This window comes from Chrysemys picta, chromosome 11 (genome assembly GCF_011386835.1).
Source record: "Chrysemys picta bellii isolate R12L10 chromosome 11, ASM1138683v2, whole genome shotgun sequence".
Taxonomy (NCBI): Eukaryota; Metazoa; Chordata; order Testudines; family Emydidae; genus Chrysemys; species Chrysemys picta.
Genome location: NC_088801.1, coordinates 68,707,095 through 68,727,559, shown reverse-complemented (window position 1 = coordinate 68,727,559; position 20,465 = coordinate 68,707,095). Strand labels below are relative to the sequence as shown.

The 20,465-nt window shown below is 48.1% G+C and overlaps 1 protein-coding gene across 12 annotated transcripts in view; it reads left to right on the top strand.

The window, feature by feature from the left end:
- Nucleotides 1–20,465, top strand: part of LOC101953687 (zinc finger protein 271-like) — an 85,599-nt gene that overhangs the window by 51,057 nt on the left and 14,077 nt on the right. For 11 of the 12 annotated variants that reach the window (XR_010591390.1, XR_010591388.1, XR_010591389.1 and 8 more), the window contains one exon: nt 20,004–20,117. Coding sequence is in view for 4 of the 12 variants with exons in the window: in XM_065561117.1 (XP_065417189.1) it covers nt 20,004–20,117 (114 nt within the window). In the remaining 8 variants the exon portion in view is untranslated. Of the gene's footprint in view, nt 1–15,590; nt 15,863–20,003; nt 20,118–20,465 lie in introns of those variants that run through there. The other variant, XM_008176465.3, reaches the window with a different exon arrangement.

Genomic DNA, 20,465 nt, shown 5'->3' with positions numbered 1-20,465 from the left:
CAGCGGTCCTTAGCCTGGATCACAGAGCCACGCAGCAGGGGATCTGTAACCGTCCTCCCCCACCACAAAGTCACATAGCCCCCACACACAGAGTCCCGAAAAGTAATAAAGAAAACGGTATTCATTAACAAAGTTCCATTTATTTTATTTTTAAACGTGTGTTGGAAGGGGGGGGACGGGGTATGTAACTGGAGAGGATAGTCAACATTAACTGGGTAAAGAAACGGGGGCAGGTTCAGCTTCTCTTGAAACAAACTTAATAGTCACAGGTTACCCTGCTTACTGAGGAACCTAGCTTTCAAAGCCTCCCAGATGCACAGCGCGTCCCGCTGGGCTCTTCTAATCGCACGGCTGTCTGGCTGGGCGTAGTCAGCAGCCAGGCGATTTGCCTCAACCTCCCACCCCACCATAAAGGTCTCCCCCTTGCTCTCACAGAGATTGTGGAGCACACAGCAAGCTGCAAAAACAATGGGGTATTGGTTTCGCTGAGATCAGAGCGAGTCAGTAAGCTTCTCCATCTCCCCTTGAGACGTCCAAAAGCACACTCCACGACCATTCTGCACTTGCTCAGCCGGTAGTTGAAGAGTTCTTTTTCAGTATCCAGTGCGCCTGTATAGGGCTTCATGAGCCAGGGCATTAGCGGGTAGGCTGGGTCCCCGAGGATCACTATAGGCATCTCCACATCCCCAACAGTTATTTTGTGGTCCAGGAAGTAAATACCTTCCTGCAGCCGTCTAAACAGACCAGAGTTCCTGAAAACATGAGCGTCATGAACCTTGCCCGGCCATCCAACGTTCATGTTTGTAAAACGTCCCCTATGGTCCACCAGTGCTTGCAGCACCATTGAAAAGTAGCCCTTTCGGTTAATGTACTGGCTGGCCTGGTGGTCCGGTCCCAGGATAGGGATGTGAGTTCCATCTATAGCCCCACCGCAGTTTGGGAATCCCATCGCAGCGAAGCCATCTATGATGACCTGCACGTTTCCAAGGGTCACTATCTTTGACAGCAGTAGCTCAACGATTGCGTTGGCTACATGCATCACAACAACCCCCACGGTAGATTTGCCCACGCCAAAGTGGTTCACGACTGACCGGTAGCTATCTGGCATTGCAAGCTTCCAGAGGGCTATGGCCACTCGCTTCTGGACTGTCAGGGCTGCTCGCATCCGGGTGTCCTTGTGCTTCAGGGCAGGGGACAGCAACTCACAAAGTTCCAGGAAAGTTCCCTTCCGCATCCGAAAGTTTCACAGCCACTGTGATTCATCCCAGACCTGCAGCACTATGCGGTCCCACCAGTCCGTGCTTGTTTCTCGGGCCCAGAATCACCGTTCCACAGCATCAACATGACCCATTGCCACCATGATGTTCACGGTGCGGGGTCCCGTGCTTTGTGAGAGGTCTATGCCCCTCTCAGACTTAATATCCTCACCGCGCTGTCGTAGCCTCCTCCCCCGATTTCTCAGCATCTGCCTCTGGAAAAGGTGGATGATAAGGTGCAAGGTGTTGATAACGGCCATAACTGCAGCGATGGTCGCAGCGGGCTCCATGCTCGCAGTGCTGTGGCGTCCGCGCTGTCACTGACTAGAAAAGTGCGCGAACTGATTTCCTGCCGGCGCTTTCAGGGAGGGAGGGCGGGAGTGATGGACGGATGACGACAGTTACCCAAAAGCACCCTCGACACATTTTTTTACCCAGAAGGCATTGGCGGCTCGACCCAGAATTCCAATGGGCAGCGGGGACTGCGGGAACTGTGGGATAGCTGCCCACAGTGCACCGCTTCCAATGTCGATGCTTACCCCGTTAGTGTGGACTCACAAAGTCGAATTACTGTCCTTAGTGTGGATACACACATTCGACTTTGTAATATCGGTTCCACAAATTTGATTTAAGTAAAATCGAACTACTCTCGTAGTGTAGACATACCCTTACAGAGTCCCAGGCTTTTGTCTCTTTTCATAATCAGGGTGGTTCATTGATTTCAGCTCAGCCCTGAGGATTCCCTGTTCAGAGTCTTTTCTTGGAGTTTGTGACAGAGTGCTGGGAATCAGCAATTGAACCAGCGCTCTCGTCATTGTTTAACCCATTAGGCCCTGGGCAGGGCCTGATTAAGAGAGAAGCTCCTCATTACCAGATCAGACTGGGGCAGTGAAGCTAATGAGCTAATTAACCCAGTAACAAGGAGATTAGATAAAAGAGCATAGGGAGGAAGTGCAAGGGGGGAGCAGCAGGAGAGAGAGAGAAAATCAAGGCTAGTAGGGCCTGAAAAAAGAGAGTTGTATGGAAGGAGTTGTCTTTCCCCTCCCCACTCCTTTGGACAACATGTAGTGAAGCTGGATAACACTGTGACCATTTCTGTACTACAAAATGTTGCCAGTGCAAGTTGTGTCCGCATACAGCCGCTTCATTTAGTACATGGTTTGTGTACGTACATACGTGGTCCTTTTCTCCCCTCTGCACATAATCACTAGGAGTGCTTGCGTCAGTGCACATGGGTAGATACCCCAGTGAGCAACCTTCCACCATCAGCACACTATATTTTGGGTAGTTTTGGCAAGGCATGGTGGGGCAGAAACGAGTCTCACAGGTGTGACTGGGAGCAAGGGGTCAACTTCCTATAATGCAATGTTCTCCATCCCATATCGTCATATCAACTCTATCCCATAATTTTGAGCTTATTTTTAATTTCCCATGATCCTGTGCTGGACTTGTTGCTGTCTGCTATCTCTCACAGAAGCATAGAATCTGCATGATTGTTATGAGCGTTGCAAGTATAGGATGCACGATTCTCCAGTACTTCCAGAGCTGCAAAAAGGACCGCAGGGAACATGACGATTTCATAGTCGTCAGTTTGCTGTGAGACACAGCACAAACCAGTTCACAATTGTTAGTGGCATTTATTGCCTGCACAAATTTAGAGCCTTATCCTCCCCCACTCCGTGCAATGGCCCTCTATGGGTTAACGGGATCTTTTCCCAGTGAAAGAACCTTTATAGAATAAATATCCTTAATGTACATTTATTAGCATTAATCAACAAAATACATGTGCCAAGCTTCTAATGCTCACCACTCCCAATAAAGTAGGCAGACTTTTCCTGATGGCCAGTCAGGATTGGATTTCACCTAGGGTTTCAGCTGCTGCGCGGTATGGTCGTGCAGGATATAAGAATTCTGGCAGGTTTGGTTTTGATCTGTGTCCCAGAGTTTGGTTCCAACAGGCTTCTCTTCTGACCCTCATTATATAAAGTGAGAGTCCTGCTTATCTATACCTTAATCAATTATTTTACTTAAAGCATGACAATGCAAAAATTTAACTAATCGTACCCCCTAATGGGCTGAAACAGTTTTTCTAGCAACAGCAAAACCTCATATTCTTCTTCAAGAGATGTCCCTGTGGGTGCACCGCTCCAGGTGATGGTGCATCCCAGCGCCTCTGCTCGTAGAGTTTTAGCAGCAGTGTCTGTACAAGTCACACATGCGCAGTGCCTGCCTCATGCACCGTTGGCGCTTCATCTAGCGCACATGGAACCCGGACCCCTCACTTCCTTCTCAACTATCCCTGGACTGAGATGGAGCTCAGCAGCCCCGTTAAAAGTCTTAGTTTCTACTGTTAAGATAAGTTAGTGAGTTAGGATAATTTAGATTTAGATTTATGTTCCTTCAAAACCTTTTTTTATTTCTTCCTCCTTTAATACAGTTAGTATTAAGTTAGAGAAAGGCCTGGTTCACCAGGATTTTAAAGATGCAGCACGTGCTGAGAGGCGATGCCTGTGTCAGATGGACACACTCAATGTGTCTGTTGCCTGCCTAGGCAACAGACAGAAATTCCTCAGAAATGTGCCCATTGTAACAAACTGAAAGCTAGGGCACGCAGAGATAGAGACCTGAGGCTGAAACTCATTTTGATGGAAAAGTCATTAAGACCAGCCTCTGACCTGGGGCAGGAAACCTCTTCCCAGCATAGGTCACCGGTCTCTTCACCACCAAAGTCCCCAAAGACCAAAAAATCTGCAAAAAAAAAGAGCATCCTCTTCTCCTCATAGAGAAGAGACGAGCAGAAAACGGTCACCAACCAAATCGCTCTCCTTGGTGCCGGCTGCACCGTGGCTCAGCAGTTACGATGCTCCAGGCACCTCTGGCACCACCCACGTGGCAGCTGCTGCCATAATCCAGCACTCCGGTGCAGAGTCTAAGGGTTCTAAGCTGCCCGTCTCCACCATGGCACCGTCTACAGTGCTAAAGGAGACAGCACCGACAACTGCTCTGATTACGGTGCCACAGCCCAATGCTGCTAGCACAAGAGTGCTGACACATAGATTATAGCAGCTCAGCACGCCTTACTCCCGATGCAATCAGCACCTCACTCTACGCCACCGAGGCTCTCAGCGCCGCACCACTTTCTGCATCAGAAGGATCTGTTGGTCTCAACCCCGCAGTTCCCTCTTTTGGGCACCAACATCTAACCACAACAGTTATCTCTGATAGCACCACAGCTCTCGAGCAACGAATATGAGGAGGTTGAAGGGGTATTCTCCCCTCACCATTCCTCCCTGATCAAAACACTTATGCAGCTGGACCACTACAATCACGGTCCACATATGCGCACAACATGCCACCATGGTATGGTCACTCATGGATGGGACCACCCATGCCATTCCCTGGTCACTGGACGTACTGGGATCCCTGGATGTCTTACAGAAGGCACTACAGCAGGCACCCCAACCCATGTAGGGAAGATACCAGATTCCCCACCTCCATCCTCGGAGACCGTAGGTACCAAGACAAGGGATGAACCCATGGCAGAGCAGGAAGAGGACACTACTTCTGACACCTCAACAACCAACAATAATTCATTCTCCTCACTAGGCGAGGCAATTATGCCTCCACTCCCAACAACCGCAGATAACTTTATTCACTTCCAAGATTTATTCAAGAGTGGCCAATGAGCTCAAAATTGCTCTGGCGGAAGTGCCAGAAACTGAACATGAATTAACAGACATGTTCATCAAAGATAGCCCCATTGATTGGCAATGCTATCATGGAACCTGCCAAAACGGTATGGCAAACTCCAGCTACCATACCTCTAACCTGCAAAAGAGCGGACAAAAAGTATTATGTTCCCTCGAAGGGATCAGAATTTTTATTCACAGACTCAGCACCCAACTCGCTGGTAGTGGAAGTGGCCAACCAGAGAGGCAAACAACAACACTTTCGGGCCACGCCCTTTGATAAGGATAGTAAGAGGCTTCACGCTTCAATTCAGAGTGGCAAGTTATGCAGTACTATTTGCCAAGTACAACCACAGAAACTATGGAAAGTTTATGGACTTTATTAATGAAGTTCCAGAGGGAAAAAAAGAACAATTTAGATCGCTGATCTGATGGGCAAATGATTGCACGCACGGTCCTACAGGCCTCATTAGACATTGTTGACACAGCCTCTGTTACAGCTGTGGTCATGTGACTGGCCTCGTGGTTGAACTCCTCAGTATTCCACAGAAAATACAAAATACAGTCGAAGACCTCCCCTTCGACGGAGAAAAATTGTTTACAGCCAAAACCAATGAGGTACTGCACACTATGAAGGACTCTCAGGCAACACTTCAATCCCTCAGCATTCATACGCCTGCTACAAAAAGAAGACAATATAGGTATCAACCATACCAGAGAAATAGATATTCAAGATATACACAACAATACCAGAGGCCTTACGAAAAACAACAAAGACAAAGTACACAATGATGCCAACCTCCACCAGCTGCGGCATCTCAAGTTCCTTCCTCTAAACAACAAATTTGAAGGCTTGGTCAAGGGTCTGGAAGACCTCTCCCACATTCCAATTCTTACACCAGCCAGCCATCTATTTGGAGACCGTTTTCTCCCATTCTACCTGAAATGGGCTGCCATCACCATGAAGAAATGAGCCCTAGAAGTCATCCGTATGGGCTATAGCATTCCTTTCCTGTCCAACCCCCCCCACAGCCACCCTCCCTCCCTGTCCCTCTTCAGGGACTCCTCTCATGAACATCTGCTACGGCAAGAGGTAGATCATCATCACCTGCCCCTCCTCCTCCACTGGAACCTCTTCCACCTCAGGCTACAGTCCACAGCCACCAGCCTCAGTTTCCCTACTTCACCCCCCCGTGGGCAGCACCTGGGTTCTCCAACCCTATGCCTTGGCCTCAGTGGTACCATTGGCCACATCCTCTTACCACTCATCCTCAGACCTCTGTGCCTCGATCTCCAGCTCCCTCCACTTCTAGACACCTGAACCCCCTCCTGAGAACATGAGCTACGAACCATATCCTGACTCACTGAACCCTAATTCTCCATCTGCTCCAGACGGAGCCCTCTCCCCCCGCCTCCATAGAACGTGGACAACTGTAAACAATTTCAAGAGCTTTTCAAGAGTCAGGAAATCCCCCTAGAAGAGGTTCAGGAGACATAATGCAAACTCCTCAGAATCTTTCAACCTTCAAAGATCGCACTCCCTATAAATGAAGCACTCCTGGAACCAGCTGACACTCTCTGGCAAACTCCAGCTTCTTTATTACCAACCTGCAGAAAGGCTGAATGTAAATACTATGTTTCTGCTAAGGACACTGACTTCCTATTTTCTCACCCACAACTGAACTCTCTCGTCATCGATGCAGTTGCACAAAGGATGAAACAGCCACAATATCAGCCCACCCCACAAGACAAGGACCTTAAACGCCTTGACGTCTTGGGTCGCCAGGTTTACACGTCCTCCACTCTACAATTCAGGATTGCAAACTACTCTGCACTCCTTGCCAGGTACGACTTTGATAACTACAATAAACTTTTTTAATTCGCCTCCTACATTCCAATGGATAGGAGAGTGGACTTTAAATCACTTCTGAGTGAGGGCCAATTGATTTCCAGAATGGCCCTACAAGCCTCTTTAGACACGGCGGACACAGCAGCCCGTACTACTGCAACTGCTGCGGTTATGCGCAGATCTTCATGGCTTTCTGCATCTGGCATCCCTAAAGATCTGCAGGCCACAGTGGAGGACCTCCCCTTTGATAAAGACAAACTCTTTTCCAAAAAAACGATAAACTATTTCACACCATGAAAGATTCTAGAGCGACTCTGCACACCCTGGGCATTCACCCATCTCTTCCCAGGAGACAACTATACCAACACCACCAAAGACCGTGCACACAACAATATTATCGGCCTCAACCCAAACCATACGACGTAAATCAGAATTGCGCTAGACCCCCTAAGCGCAGACAAAATCAAGCTCAAGCAACCACCTCCCATCCATAATAAACAACAATTTTGAAACGTTGGTCGAGGGTCTGCGCAACCACCCCTTGATTCCACAGCCTACTTGCCCATTTGGCCACTGCCTCAAGCGTTTCCAACATGCCTGGCAGCGAATTACACGGGACTGCTGGGTCCTCAAAATAGTTCAGTCCGGTTACTCTATCCCATTCATATCTTATCCTCCTACCCTTCCCCATCCCTCTTCAGGGACCCCTCTCATGAGCACCTCCTTCTCGTAGAAGTGGCTCACCTTCTCCAGCTAGGCGCAGTGGAACCTGTGCCGACGCAACATTGAGGGAAAGGATTCTACTCCCATTACTTCCTGGCCCAGAAAAAAATCCGGGGAGGGAGGCCTATACTAGACCTATGCCGACTGAACAAATTCATGAGGGTACAATAATTCAAGATGGTCACACTGGGCACAATAATTCCTGCACTGGATCAAGGGAACTGGTTTACAGCCCTTGACCTATAGGATGCTTATTTTCATATATCAATTCATCCAGCTCACAGATGCTTCCTACGATTCACAATTGGTCACGACCATTTTCAATACAGAGTTCTTCCTTTCGGCCTCTCCACAGCGCTGAGAGTCTTTTCCAAAACTCTAGCCGTGGTCGTGACTTACCTCCACAAACATGGGATCATGCTTTTCCCCTATCTGGATGATTGCCTCATCAAGGGCAACTCCTATGGCGAGACACTTCAAGCTACCCATTTCGCCATCTCCCTCTTTCACAGCCTGAATAAAATAAAGATCCAAAAATCCACCCTGACACCTACACAATAGATCGAGTTCATCGGAGCTCATCTCGATTCAATCCAGAGCAGGGCCTCGCTCCCATATCACAGATTCCTCGCTATCACACAATTCATACGCACGCTCGTCCCAGGACACAGGCAAGAATCTGTCTACAGCTCCTTGGTCACATGGCAGCCACCACCTTCGTGGTCCAGTACGCCAGGCTACACATGAGATGTCTTCAGGGCTGGCTCAATTCCAATTTCAAACCCAACCTTAGGGACGCTAACTTCTCCTCCCAATGTTAAAGCTTCCCTACATTGGTGGACAAGACCAAAAAACCTCTGCATGGGGGTTTCCTTCCAGCAACGGTCCTCAACCCTCATGCTCACCACGGACACTTCCCTAACCGGTTGGGGAGCACATCTAGGGGGACACAGGGCACAAGGCTGGTGGTCCACATCGGAGACGCACCTACACATAAATCTCTTAGAGCTCAGAGCAGTGAGGCGAGCATGCCTTCACTTTCTTCCCCTCATAAAGAACAAATCTATTCGGGTCTTAACTGACAACATAGTATGTATGTACTGCATCAACAGACAAGTGGGAGCCCGATCACATTCCCTTTGCATGGAAGCCATCGGACTATGGAATTGGTGCATACAACATCAAATACAAATCATCGCTTCCTACCTACCAGGCTGCCACAACACTACTGCCGACGCACTCAACAGGCACTTCTCGACAGAATATGAATGGGCGCTGCACCCTGCAATACTTCAACAGCTCTTCTCCCTCTGGGGCACCCCATCAATAGACCTCTTTGCCACAACCCAAAATCAAAAATGTCCCGTTTTGCTCCAGAGCGGGACTCGGGACTGCATCCCTAGGAGACACGTTCCTCATCCTGTGAAACAACTCTCTCCTGTACGCCTTCCCACCAATCCCGCTGCTACACAGGGTTCTTCGGAAGATCATACACGACAAAGCTCGGGTCATCCTTATTGCCCCGGCTTGGCCAAAACAACCGTGGTATCCTTACCTACTCCGCATGTCCTCCTGTCATCCGCGGGCTCTCCCCAACAGGCCAGATCTCCTTTCCCAGGACAACGGACGGGTTCTTCACCCCCAGCTCTAAAAGCTCCACCTCACAGCCTGGTTCCTTCATGTTCCAAACCCATGAACTAGCCTGTTCCAAGCAAGTCCGATATGTCCTCCTGCACAGTAGAAAAGACTCCACTCGTAAAACCTACCTGCAGAAGTGGAAGTTTCGCCCTCTGGTGCTCACGTAATCATTTAATGCCCAATAGGGTGACCCTCCCTAACATTCTAGACTACCTCCTGAAACTAAAACAGGATGAACTTTCGCTCAGCTCGATCAAAGTGCACCTGGCAGCGCTTACCACCTTCCATGACCTGTTAGAAGGTTATTCACTCTTTACCCACCCCACCATAAAACGATTTATTACGGGCCTGCAAAATCTCTACCCTGAAATTTACCCAACCTTAACCTCGTTCTTCATGCTCTCATGAAACCTCCATTCGAGCCTTTGGCTGCCTCCTCTCTTCTCCATATGTCCATGAAGATGGCTTCTTAGTTGCAATAACATCAGCAAGGAGAGTAGGTGAAATAAGCGCCCTGATGGCCCATCCTCCCTACACAATCTTCTTCAAAGACAAAGTCACTCTGAGACCACATCCTAAATTTCTCCCTAAGGTGGTATCCATCTTCCACCTTAACCAACCTATATACTTACCTAATTTCTATCCCAAACCTCACAAGATTCCACAGAGGCAACCCTGCATACTCTCGATGTCAGGTGAGCAATCGCTTTTTACTTAGACAGGACTAAGCTATTTCGTAAATCTCCACAACTTTGTCTCCATCACTGAAAGATCAAAAGTATGGCTATCTCTAAACAACGTCTGTCCAAGTGGATCTCTGACTGCATCAGATCCTCTTACTGTATTCAAAATATTCAACTGCTCAAAGGCATTAGAACTCATTCCACTCAAACTATGTCGACATCTGTTGCCTTCCTACATAACGTACCCATTTCTGACATCTGTAAAGCGGCTACATGGTCCTCTGAACATACGTTTGCCAAACACTATGCTATCACGCAAGATACCACGGCAGACACCATAGTAGGCCATACAGTACTCTCTACAGTACTCACTGCTGGATCTCCAAAGTCCCACCGACCTAGAGTGGAGCACCCACAGGGACAGCACTCGAAGAAGAAGGGGAAGTTACTCACCTTGCAGTAACTGAAGTTCTTCGAGATGTGTGTCCCTGTGGGTGCTCCACTCCCCATCCTCCTCCCCTCTACTTTGGAGTACTAGTATAATCGCCCCATGGTAGAGAAGGAACTGAGGGGGGCGCGGGACACAGGCGCTCAGGAAGATTCCAACAAGATTCCAACAAGACGGGAGATGCCAACTGAGTGCCTGCATCCTGACCAGGCACAGCTACCGAAAATCTCCGATCAACGGCACCGGGACACACCGACACCTAGAGTGGAGCACCCACAGGGACACACATCTCGAAGAACTTCAGTTACTGCAAGGTGAGTAACTTCCCCTTATGGATGGAAGTCACATGTCCAAATGTGGATTTAGATTTATTTTATAAACTTAAGGAAAGAAAAGTGACAGTAGGTATTAAAAATGAAGTGTACCAATATATAGATGAAAACTGGAGTCAGTTTTGTCAAATATATACAGATGGGTCCGAACAAAAAAAACAGAAGCACCAGGGGCAATAACTTGTATATCAAAATTTGGAATTAGTACATCTAAAAGAATTTCTGATTAAATGGCTGTCATGGCAGCCAAACTAATAGTAATAATTCTAGCATTAAATTGGATCTGGGATATATGTCCAACAGTGGTAGTCTTTTATTTTTATTTTTTTTTACTCAGTCTGAGGCCTTATGGTGATAAAAAAGAGTGTCTCAGTATGTAGAAGTGATTTAATCAATGAAATTATATGTCTCAGAACAGAGTACAGATGGGGATACATGTAGCATTAGCTTGGATCCCAGAGCATATTGGGATAACAGGGAATGACATGGCAGATAAATTAGCTAAAAACACTGTAAGAAATGAAAGCCTAGTACAGAAAAAAAAAGAGGAATGGCAAAAATTTTGGATTAATAAAAAAACAGGCAAATAATTTTTGAATTGTGCCCTAGAGCTGTGGATAATGACATACTTCAGGGCCTGCATAGGAAAAATGAAATGATTTTGTTTAGAGTACTAACTGGTCACTGTGGCATAAACAAAAATCTTTTTGGAGTAAATAGACACGAACAGAGATTATGTGCACTCTGTAAATTGGAAGAAACAATTTATCACAATTTATGGGTATGTAAGGGGCTTTGATAAAGAAACGGGAAAACTTTCTGAGAAATCCAATCCAATTCATAAAAATATCAAGGAAATGGGGTATTATTAGAAGGGCATTGTTACGTCACCTAAAAGACACAGGGCAGAACGAGGGAATATAAAGCACTAAGTGTTTAGGAATTGTAATTGGTGTCGGCTATAGACTAATCAGTCAGGTCTGCTTCACCATTAAAAAAATAAACAAACAAAGAAGAGAAAGGCGCTAGGGTGTGTAAGGAGCAGAGTGAGCTCAGTTGAGAGAGGATCTAGGGAGAGTTCCCTCTCTCTGGGAAGGGCCTGGATGAAGGCCTGGTAGTTTGGGACAGGCTGTGGCCAGGACTCAGGACTACAGGAGTAGGTCAACTTCTGTGATGGGGCCCAAGAGCAGAGAGGAGCCCTGAGTGAGGGTCTGTGAGGACCAGAGAATGAGGTAGAATCCCAGGGGTGAAGCACTTATTGTTTGGAGTCAAGCTCAGGAGGGGCGAAGGCCCTTTTTATTTAGAGATGAACCCAAGAAGGGGACTGAAGTGTCATGTGATGTGGCTGGGGGGGAGCCACAGAAGACCTAGTAAAGCAGTCAGGAGTAGGGACTGGCTGGGAATGGTCATTGTGGTCAAGGAAGTGGCTACCTGAGGGAGTGTGAGAGGCAAAGTCTCCTGCAGTGCCATGTCTGGGCATGAGGCAGTGCCCTAGAGGTCAGGACACACATTTACAGTAGACAATTGAGCAATACATCCCATAGTCAACTAGCCTGGGAAGGGTGACAATTCCCTCCTGCTTAAATGGGCCATCGCTGAGACATGTGGTTCCCTGGTGATTCACTTTCACTCCAAGACCATATGGCCATGATTTGCAATGTAGTTAAATATAACTTGTACACACGTGATTATGAGAGCAGATAGGTTACAAGCTTTCAGTAGAGACTTTACCTGCTACCCTTTATGGATAAATGCCATGAAGGCAGTGTATTAGGTATATTGAATTTGTCAGGTCTGAGACACGGATTTCTTGTGAAGAACAACGAACCCTTTGCTAGTTGGCAGCAGTGAACCGCTGTGTCACATACCCCAAATTCTCAAGGTGCCATTTCCTACCACCACCTAGGGGTAAAGACTCTCCAGGCTGCAGTCAAGACAGTGCACACCTGGAGGAATGTAGATTCACTGCCCTCCTCACTCTCTACAGATGAGTGGGAGGAGGTAGTGGCAGGACCCTGTCCTAGTTTCAAACTCAAAGATTGTGTGATGGCAAAAGTCACAAGAGTAAAATGCTTGCAAACTGCGCAGAAACTTTTCAAAAACACCATAATAGAGGCTCAAACTATTTGTATACTTCAAATAAAAAAACAGTAACAGGATCAAAAAAATGCCACCAGGGCTTAACAAGTGAATAAAATATGTGATTAGAGACAAAGAGGCGTCCTTTAAAAACTGGGAAGTTAAATCCTACTGAGGAAAATAGAAAGCACCATAAACTCTGGCAAGTCAAGTTTAAGAGTATAATTAGCGAGGCCAAAAAAAGAACTTGAAGAGCAACTAGCAAATAACACAAAAGAACAACAAATTTTTTTCAGGTACATGAGAAACAGGAAGCCTACCAAGAAATCAATGGGGCCACTGGACAATCGAGTTGCTAAAGGAGCACTCAAGGAAGGCAATGCCACTGAGGAGAAGCTACATTAATTCTTTGTATATATATCTTCACTGCAGAGCATGGAAGGGAGATTCCCAATCCTGAGCCATTTTTAGGTGACAAATCTGAGGAACTGTCCCAGACTGAGGAGTCAGTTAAGGAGGTTTTGGGACAAATTGATAAATTAAACAGTAATAAGTCCATGGGACCAGACGGTATTTGCCCAAGAGTTCAGATGGAACTCGGATATGAAATTGCCAAACTACTAACTTTGGTATGTAACCTATCACAGTCCTGGGGTCCATTCACCGCTTGTATTAGGGACAACCCAGTCTCTGATCCTCCCCTTGTATCAGGGACAACCGAGTGCCTGTGTTACCACCAAATTGTCACCAGGTTCACTCACCACTAGGGTGCCTCCTCCTGGCTGCTCTGGGGATTAGCTCTTTCCAGATCCAGTGCCTACTTCTGCAGCTCATTGCATACCCTGCTGCCTCTCTGTCCCACTCTCTGGAAGTCCAGGTGCTCTCTGTGCATTGGCTCTCTAGCCAGGTCACTATATGTTTTGCCAGGTATCAAAGTCTCTCCATGCACAATGTCTCTGGCTGTCTTCCCATCCACAGCCTGGTCTGCGCCACTTCCCCAGTGGCTCGTAAGGGAACCTGGGCTCACCCCCTACTCCGTGTTCCAGCTCAGGGACCCTATAATTAGCAGGCAAGGTCTGCACCATCTTAAACCTTGCTGCCATCTCCCTGAGCCTTTGCTTCGCCCTCTCCCACTAGGATTTCCTTGCTTTCCTCTCTAATGTACAGAAAATGGCTGCATGCTCCCTCACAGCAGTCCTTTTTTGCTGCCACCTTCCTGGCTTTATCCTAGCCTCACCTGTTCCTTCTGAGCTGGCTCCATCATTCAAGAGTTTACTTAGTCTGTTCAGTTCCCCTCAGCTCTTTCCTGTGTGGCCTATCTGGTGAATTGGCCCTGTCTCAGCCTCATTAACCCCTTCTAGACTAGTGTGGGGTGAATACCACACCACAGTTGCTTAAATCAGCCTCTGTATCAAATGACTTTCATGTAGTTAATGTGATGCTGATTATTTTTAAAGCCTCCAGAAGTAATCCTGGCAATTATAGGCTGGTAAGCCTAACTTCGGTATCAGGCAAATTGGTTGAAACTGTAGGAAAGAACAGAATTATCAAATACATAAATTAATGAGACTTGTTGGGAAAGAGTCAACACTACTTTTGTAAAGGGAAATCGTGCCTCACTAATCTAATAGAATTATTTGAGGAGTCCACAAACATTTGGACAAGGGTGAGCCAGTGGATTTGGTGCACTTGGGCTTTCAGAAAGATCATAGAATCATAGAATATCAGGGTTGGAAGGGACCTCAGGAGGTCATCTAGTCCAACCCCCTGCTCAAAGCAGGACCAATCCCCACCAAAGGCTCTTAAGCAAGGCAGTCATGGGATAAGATGGAAAGTCCTCTCATGGATAACTAACTGGTTAAAAGGTAGGAAAGGTAGGAAATAAATGGTAGTGTTCATAGTGGAGAAAGGTAAATAGCAGGGTCCTTCAGGAATCTGTACTAGGATCAGTGCTGTTCAGAAAAGAATTAGATAAGTTCACATAGGATAAGTCCATCAATGACTATTAACGAAGATGGTCAGGGACACAACCCCGTGCGCTGGGTGTGCCTAGCCTCTGGCTCCCAGAAGCTGGGACTGGACCACAGGGGATGAATCACTCAATAAATTGCCCTGTTCTGTTCACAACCTGTGAAGCATCAGGCACCAACCACTGTAGGAAGACAGGATACGGGGCTAGATGGACCATTGGTCTGACTCAGTATCTTATCTTCTTACGAAAACAGTACTGTAAGAATCGTGGACCCTCGTGGTCCCTTCTAACTTTGTGTTTCTCTGGTTGTATGATTCTATGACATGCCTGGTACAGCTACCAAGTGGATGGGAGATTGGTTTTGGCATCCATGGATAACAATTCTTGGATTCTTGAGGTCATCGATTAAAGTGACCCTGCTCAGTTCTGTCTGAAAGGAGGAAGAGATGTGATGAAGTGAGAATTTTCTGTATAATTTTTGTGAATATGCACAGCAGTGACCTACTTGCCTAGGGATTGCTAGCCAGGGGGTGCAAAGGGGTTAAAAAACTGCTCAAGCAGCATAGGAGGAGACATGAAGTGGCTGGGTTGGTATGAATGGGTCGTTAAAGAGGATCCAGAAAGACAGTGGGTATGTGTACGCTGCAAAAAAATACACGTGGCAGGAAGCCTTTGAGCTTGGGTCTACAGACTCGGGCTCATGGGGTTCAAACTACAGCGCTGAAAAGAGCCATATTGATGTTCCAGCTCCGGCTGAAGCTCAGGCTCTGAGACCTACATGCCGCCCCAGGATTCAGATCCCGAGCTCCAGCCTGAGCAGGAAAGTACACGGCTATTTTTAGTGCTGCAGTGTGAGCCCTGCGAGCCCAAGTCTGCAGACCCAGGCTCAGGCTCCCTGTCAGGTTTTATTTCTGCAGTGGAGATGTACTCAGGGACACCCCCCTCAGTCAGCTCAAACAGCCTTTTATGCCCCTAACTCTGTCTTTGTTCCCCAGCCTCCTGAAACAGGTAACACCAGTCACTGCTCTTACCGAAGGGGGACAAAGCCTCAAACGTTGGATATCTGCATAATCAGCCTTGGAATTTGGCATTAATCATCCCCTGCTGATAGCAGATTCCACAGGAAATCCATCCCCCACCCACCCCTCAGTGAGCCAGGAACACACAAATACATGACACTTCTTGATACAAAGGTGTGTGAATATTTTATGGGCCGATATAATCTGGCCTATCTCAGTATAATACTTAGTAACGTTTTCATGCTTTCAAGGGCTAGTTCAAATATACAGGTAAAATTCATAACATTAAAGTTTGTTCAGGGAGGGTAGGTGGCCTAATGGTTAGCATATCTGGTTTCTCATCTCTCACCCCAAAGTGTGGTGGATGTAGAGATGCCTACCCCTGCTTTTAGGTCACAGGCATCATGGCTTTGTCCCGTCTTTGGCTTAGCTCTCAAGCGGGATATGGTAGGGAGGCCATGGCCTTCCCTCTGCACTAGGTCCCAGCCCAGGACCCTGTGGGAATAAACAGTAGCTGACTCCTCCATGAAGAGGATGTGAGTCTGCCACTCTGAGCTACTTCCTACCTCTCCTCTCTTTCAGCTCGGGACATGGTCCCTTAGAGTCCAAACAATCTGCAACTGAACAGAGTTCAGATGAGCAGAGCCTCGCAGGGCCTGCCAGTGCTCAGGAAAGGGCAGGGTTTGATGAAGGCACTGCAGTTGGGACTCACCAGCATCGTGGTTCCCTCCCAGGTTCAGCTTTCCCTGTGGCATGTCTGAAGGACCTGGCTTCCCTCCAGCCTGTTCACTCTACCCCATTTCCTCGCTGCTCTTGGCTGGGCCGCAGGTTCTTCCCTACCAGTACTGTGATGTTATCTTGGGTGTGGGGGCCTGAGGGCCGAGTTTGGGGTAGGGTGGGAATGGGATGACGAGGAGGCCTTCCTGTCCCTTCCAAGCCTTGGGCAGGTTGACTTGATATACCTGGGCTGTCTTCTTTCTTCTGGGTTGCTGACCTCAGAATCAATCTCCCCTACCTGTTTTACCACCTTGGCGGTGCCTTGCCATCAGGCCAGAAGCTTGGATTTCAGTGTGAGCAGTAGAAATATCACTCAGTCTCCAGGTTGGAGCTCTCAGAGACGGGCCTTGCTGTTGACCTGCTCCTGGTTGTGTTGTGCCTTCTCCAGGTTTTCCTTCGCAAGCGCCCCCAGGGTCTTCAGTTTCTTTCTTGACTTTATAACATACTGCACTACATTGGTTGTTCTGGAGTTCTGCCCTTTCCATATCTCATGGAGGAGATCCAAGATTCCCCTTGATTGCCTCCCATGCCTGGGGAACCTCGCAGGTGGTGAGCAGGACAGGTGGGATGGTCCCAGTGTCACAAGTCAGTGGATTGAACTACCACAACTCTTTAATGTTTTGTTAAACTGTTCCACCAGACTGTCAGTTTGGTGGTAGTATACTGACATCTTCAAGGACTTGACCCATATCAAGTCGCAAAATTCGTTCACTAAGGGTATGTCTACACTACGCGGGTAGCAATCAATCCAGCAGAGGTCGATTTATCGCATCTAGTCTAGACGCGATAAATCGACCCCCAGCGCTCTCCCGTCGACCTTTGTACTCCACTGCCATGACAGGTGCAGACGGAGTCGACGGGGGAGCAGCAGCAGTCGACTTACCACGGTGAAGACACCATGGTAAGTCAATCTAAGTACATCGACTTCAGCCATGTTATTCACGTAGCTGAAGTTGCATAACTTAGATCGATATTCTCCTCTCCACCCCCCACCCCCCCACCAGGTGCAGACCAGGCCTAACTGTGAGGTGATGTTTGCCCCTTGCTCTGTCAATAATTCTTTGCGGATCCCTACTCAGGCAAATACTTTTATGAGCTTACTGGCAATGACAGCTGCCATTTCTGACCAGAGGGGAATGGCCCAGGATCTTTGGTGGCACAATCCAGGATCACCAATGTATATTAGTACCTGGCTGCAGACGTTTTCAGCGGACCCACCAGCTCTGTGCCTGTCCATAAGAATGGCCATGCTGAGTCAGAGCAATGGTCCATCTAGCCCAGTATCCTGTCTTCTGACAGGGCCCAATGCAGATGTTTCCTAGGAAATGAATACAACAGGGCAATCATCCAGTGATCCTTCCTCTGTCCCCCAATCTAAGCACCTGCCCGTCAGAGGGACCCCTGCAGAGGGGAGTAGTACCAGGGGGGCCTTTGAGATCTTTTTCTGGCTCACCCACTGGTACTTGGGGCAGGAGGCATAATAGTCCCGTGCCTCTGGGGTGGATGCCCGGCCAGTAGAACTTCGTGGTCATTCTGTTGAATGTCTTCTCTGTCCCCAAGTGCCCCAGCACAGCATTGCATGGGCCAATTGAAGCATCTCCCCTAGGGAAATTCCTGTGTACCGAAGCTGCATTTGACTAACCCTGTCTCAGCCTGCTTCATCACCCAATATGATTTCTCCTCTAGCAGTTTCAAAATAGGGCCACTATTTCAGCTGCTGCGGGTCTAACACTTTGTCATCCACATGGGTGAGATGTTCACGAACCTGACTCAGGGTTGCGTCACTCATTTGCTCTCCCAAAATGTTTATTTGCTAGACACCAGGTGCAGGTTGAAAGGTGGTAGCAGGCCCCTACTGCTCCAGTTAAGTTGAGGTGAAAAGTCATTTGCCCATGAGGGTGGTCCTTCTCCTGGATCTTTGTCTTCCAATGGAGCCATCTCCTCTTGGCCACCATGGCCATCTCCTGTCCTTCTGGTTCTTCTAGTTCAGCTCTAGCCCCTCTGCAGATGCTCCATGCCATCCCTGGACATCCTCCCTGAAAAACTTCCAGTCATGCCAAAGTATGACCAGAGAGGCCAGGTCTTTGGCCACTCTGGCCTGCACTGTCTCAGTGTGGTCTTGCAGAGTCAGTTGCACCTGTCTAATCGGACAGGGTTGCATGTCCCCGTGGATACACTGGAGGAAGACCATGCCTCTAGATTCTCCTCCTGACCCCACCAACCACTCCCTGACTAAAGTCTGGCTGCAGACAGAGTCTAAGTCCTTGTACTTTTACTCCATTCACTAGCAAAAGGACTAACGTTTTCCCTGTGCTGTTTTCGAAACCCAGTTTTCCGTTCTCCAGACCTGCCCATAATTATAGTCCATGAATGGGCAGTCCCACCTGAAATGGCCCGGCTGCTCACATGCAACTAGCCCGCATGGGAGAAAGAGGTTTCACATTAATTCTCCTGAGTGGGATGGCCCCGTCGGATAAGGCTACTCTGCTTGACTCAGATGTCTCCTGGCTAGCTGAGGGTGGGCTTCCAGGTGCCTCTATTGGCCGTTGTATCCCCCCTCTTCGGTGCCCAAGTCCCCCTGGTTACCCTTACTGAGGTTTGGGTTCAGTGGGACTTGGGGCCCCCGAGGTGCACCAGACTGGCTTTTGGCATTTCAGCTATGGACCCAAGGGACATCAGGTAGTTCTCCACCATAGCAACAGCCTCTTCCAAGGTCTCTGGTTGGTGTCTCATAGAATCATAGAATATCAGGGTTGGAAGAGACCTCAGGAGGTCATCTAGTCCAATCCCCTGCTCAAAGCAGCACCAACACCAACTCATCTCCCACTCAAGCTTCCCCCTGGAGTTCAAAAGAGCAGAGCCCTGTGGGGTCTGCTGGTTGTCAGAAAAAGGGGGGTGGAGTTTGGAGATGGCACTACCTGTGGGCCTCACCAGCATCGTGCTGCCATCCCAGCTCCAACCTTCCAAGTGGCTTTTCAGGAGAAGGACCTGTTTTCCCTTCAGCCTGGTCACTCTACCACCCCCTATTTCCCTGGGCTTCTAAGCATCTTTTAACCAGCTCCTCCAGCTGGTTCGCAGGCTGGAGGGGGCAGGGCTACCTGTGCCCATTAGTGTTCTTTAACCCCATCAGGCCCAGTGTGGGGACTGTGTACCCTATCACAGTTAAATACAATAGTATCAAGTTATGCCTGTGTTTATCATATCTGTCTGCCATTACATTGTTCACTCTGCTTGTGTATTCTGATTCTTCCCCGACCCGGTGTGTGTCTTGTCTATATAGATTGTAAGTTCCTCAGGGCATGGGCAATCTACTACTCTGTTTATACAATGCCTAGAACAATGGGGCTCCATTTTTTATTGGCCCTTTGGCACTACTATAATAAACCTGATTAATAATAATAACTGTCCTGCTGCTTGGATCCCAGGAAGGTGGCCTCAGGATGCTTAAAATGAGCTCAGGGTAAAACCATGAAATGCTCTTTGTGACAAGTATCCCACAAATTCCACTGATCTCTCTTGTTTTTGTTCTCTTACGCAGGGTTTCCAGTTTCCAAACCTGATGTGATCTCCCGGCTGGAAAGAGGGGAAGAGCTGTGGGTCCCAGATCTTCAGGGCTCTGAGGAAAGAGGGCTCCAGAAAGGTGCCCAGACAGGTGAGGCATCCATTAAACCAACTCGGAAACTGTCCATGAATGAAGGAAACATTTGGGATTCCCTACAAAGATCTTGTGACTTCTCCAGAATTGTTCCCAGCAGGTGTGACATCCTCATAGCAGTTGTCACTCATGACTTCCCGCCTCTCCTGACTGACATAAGGCTGTAGCTCCCTCCTTAATCTTCCTTCTTCCTGAATGGGCTGTGGACCAAGAAATGACCCTCTTCTCTCTGTCCTCTGGGGAATGGTTTGTGGGGAGTGGAGGGGAAAGAATGGCGGAAATTAAATTCTGTTTTGTTTGATCTCTCCAGACTTATTTGAGTTTGTTCCCACCTTTTCCCATTCC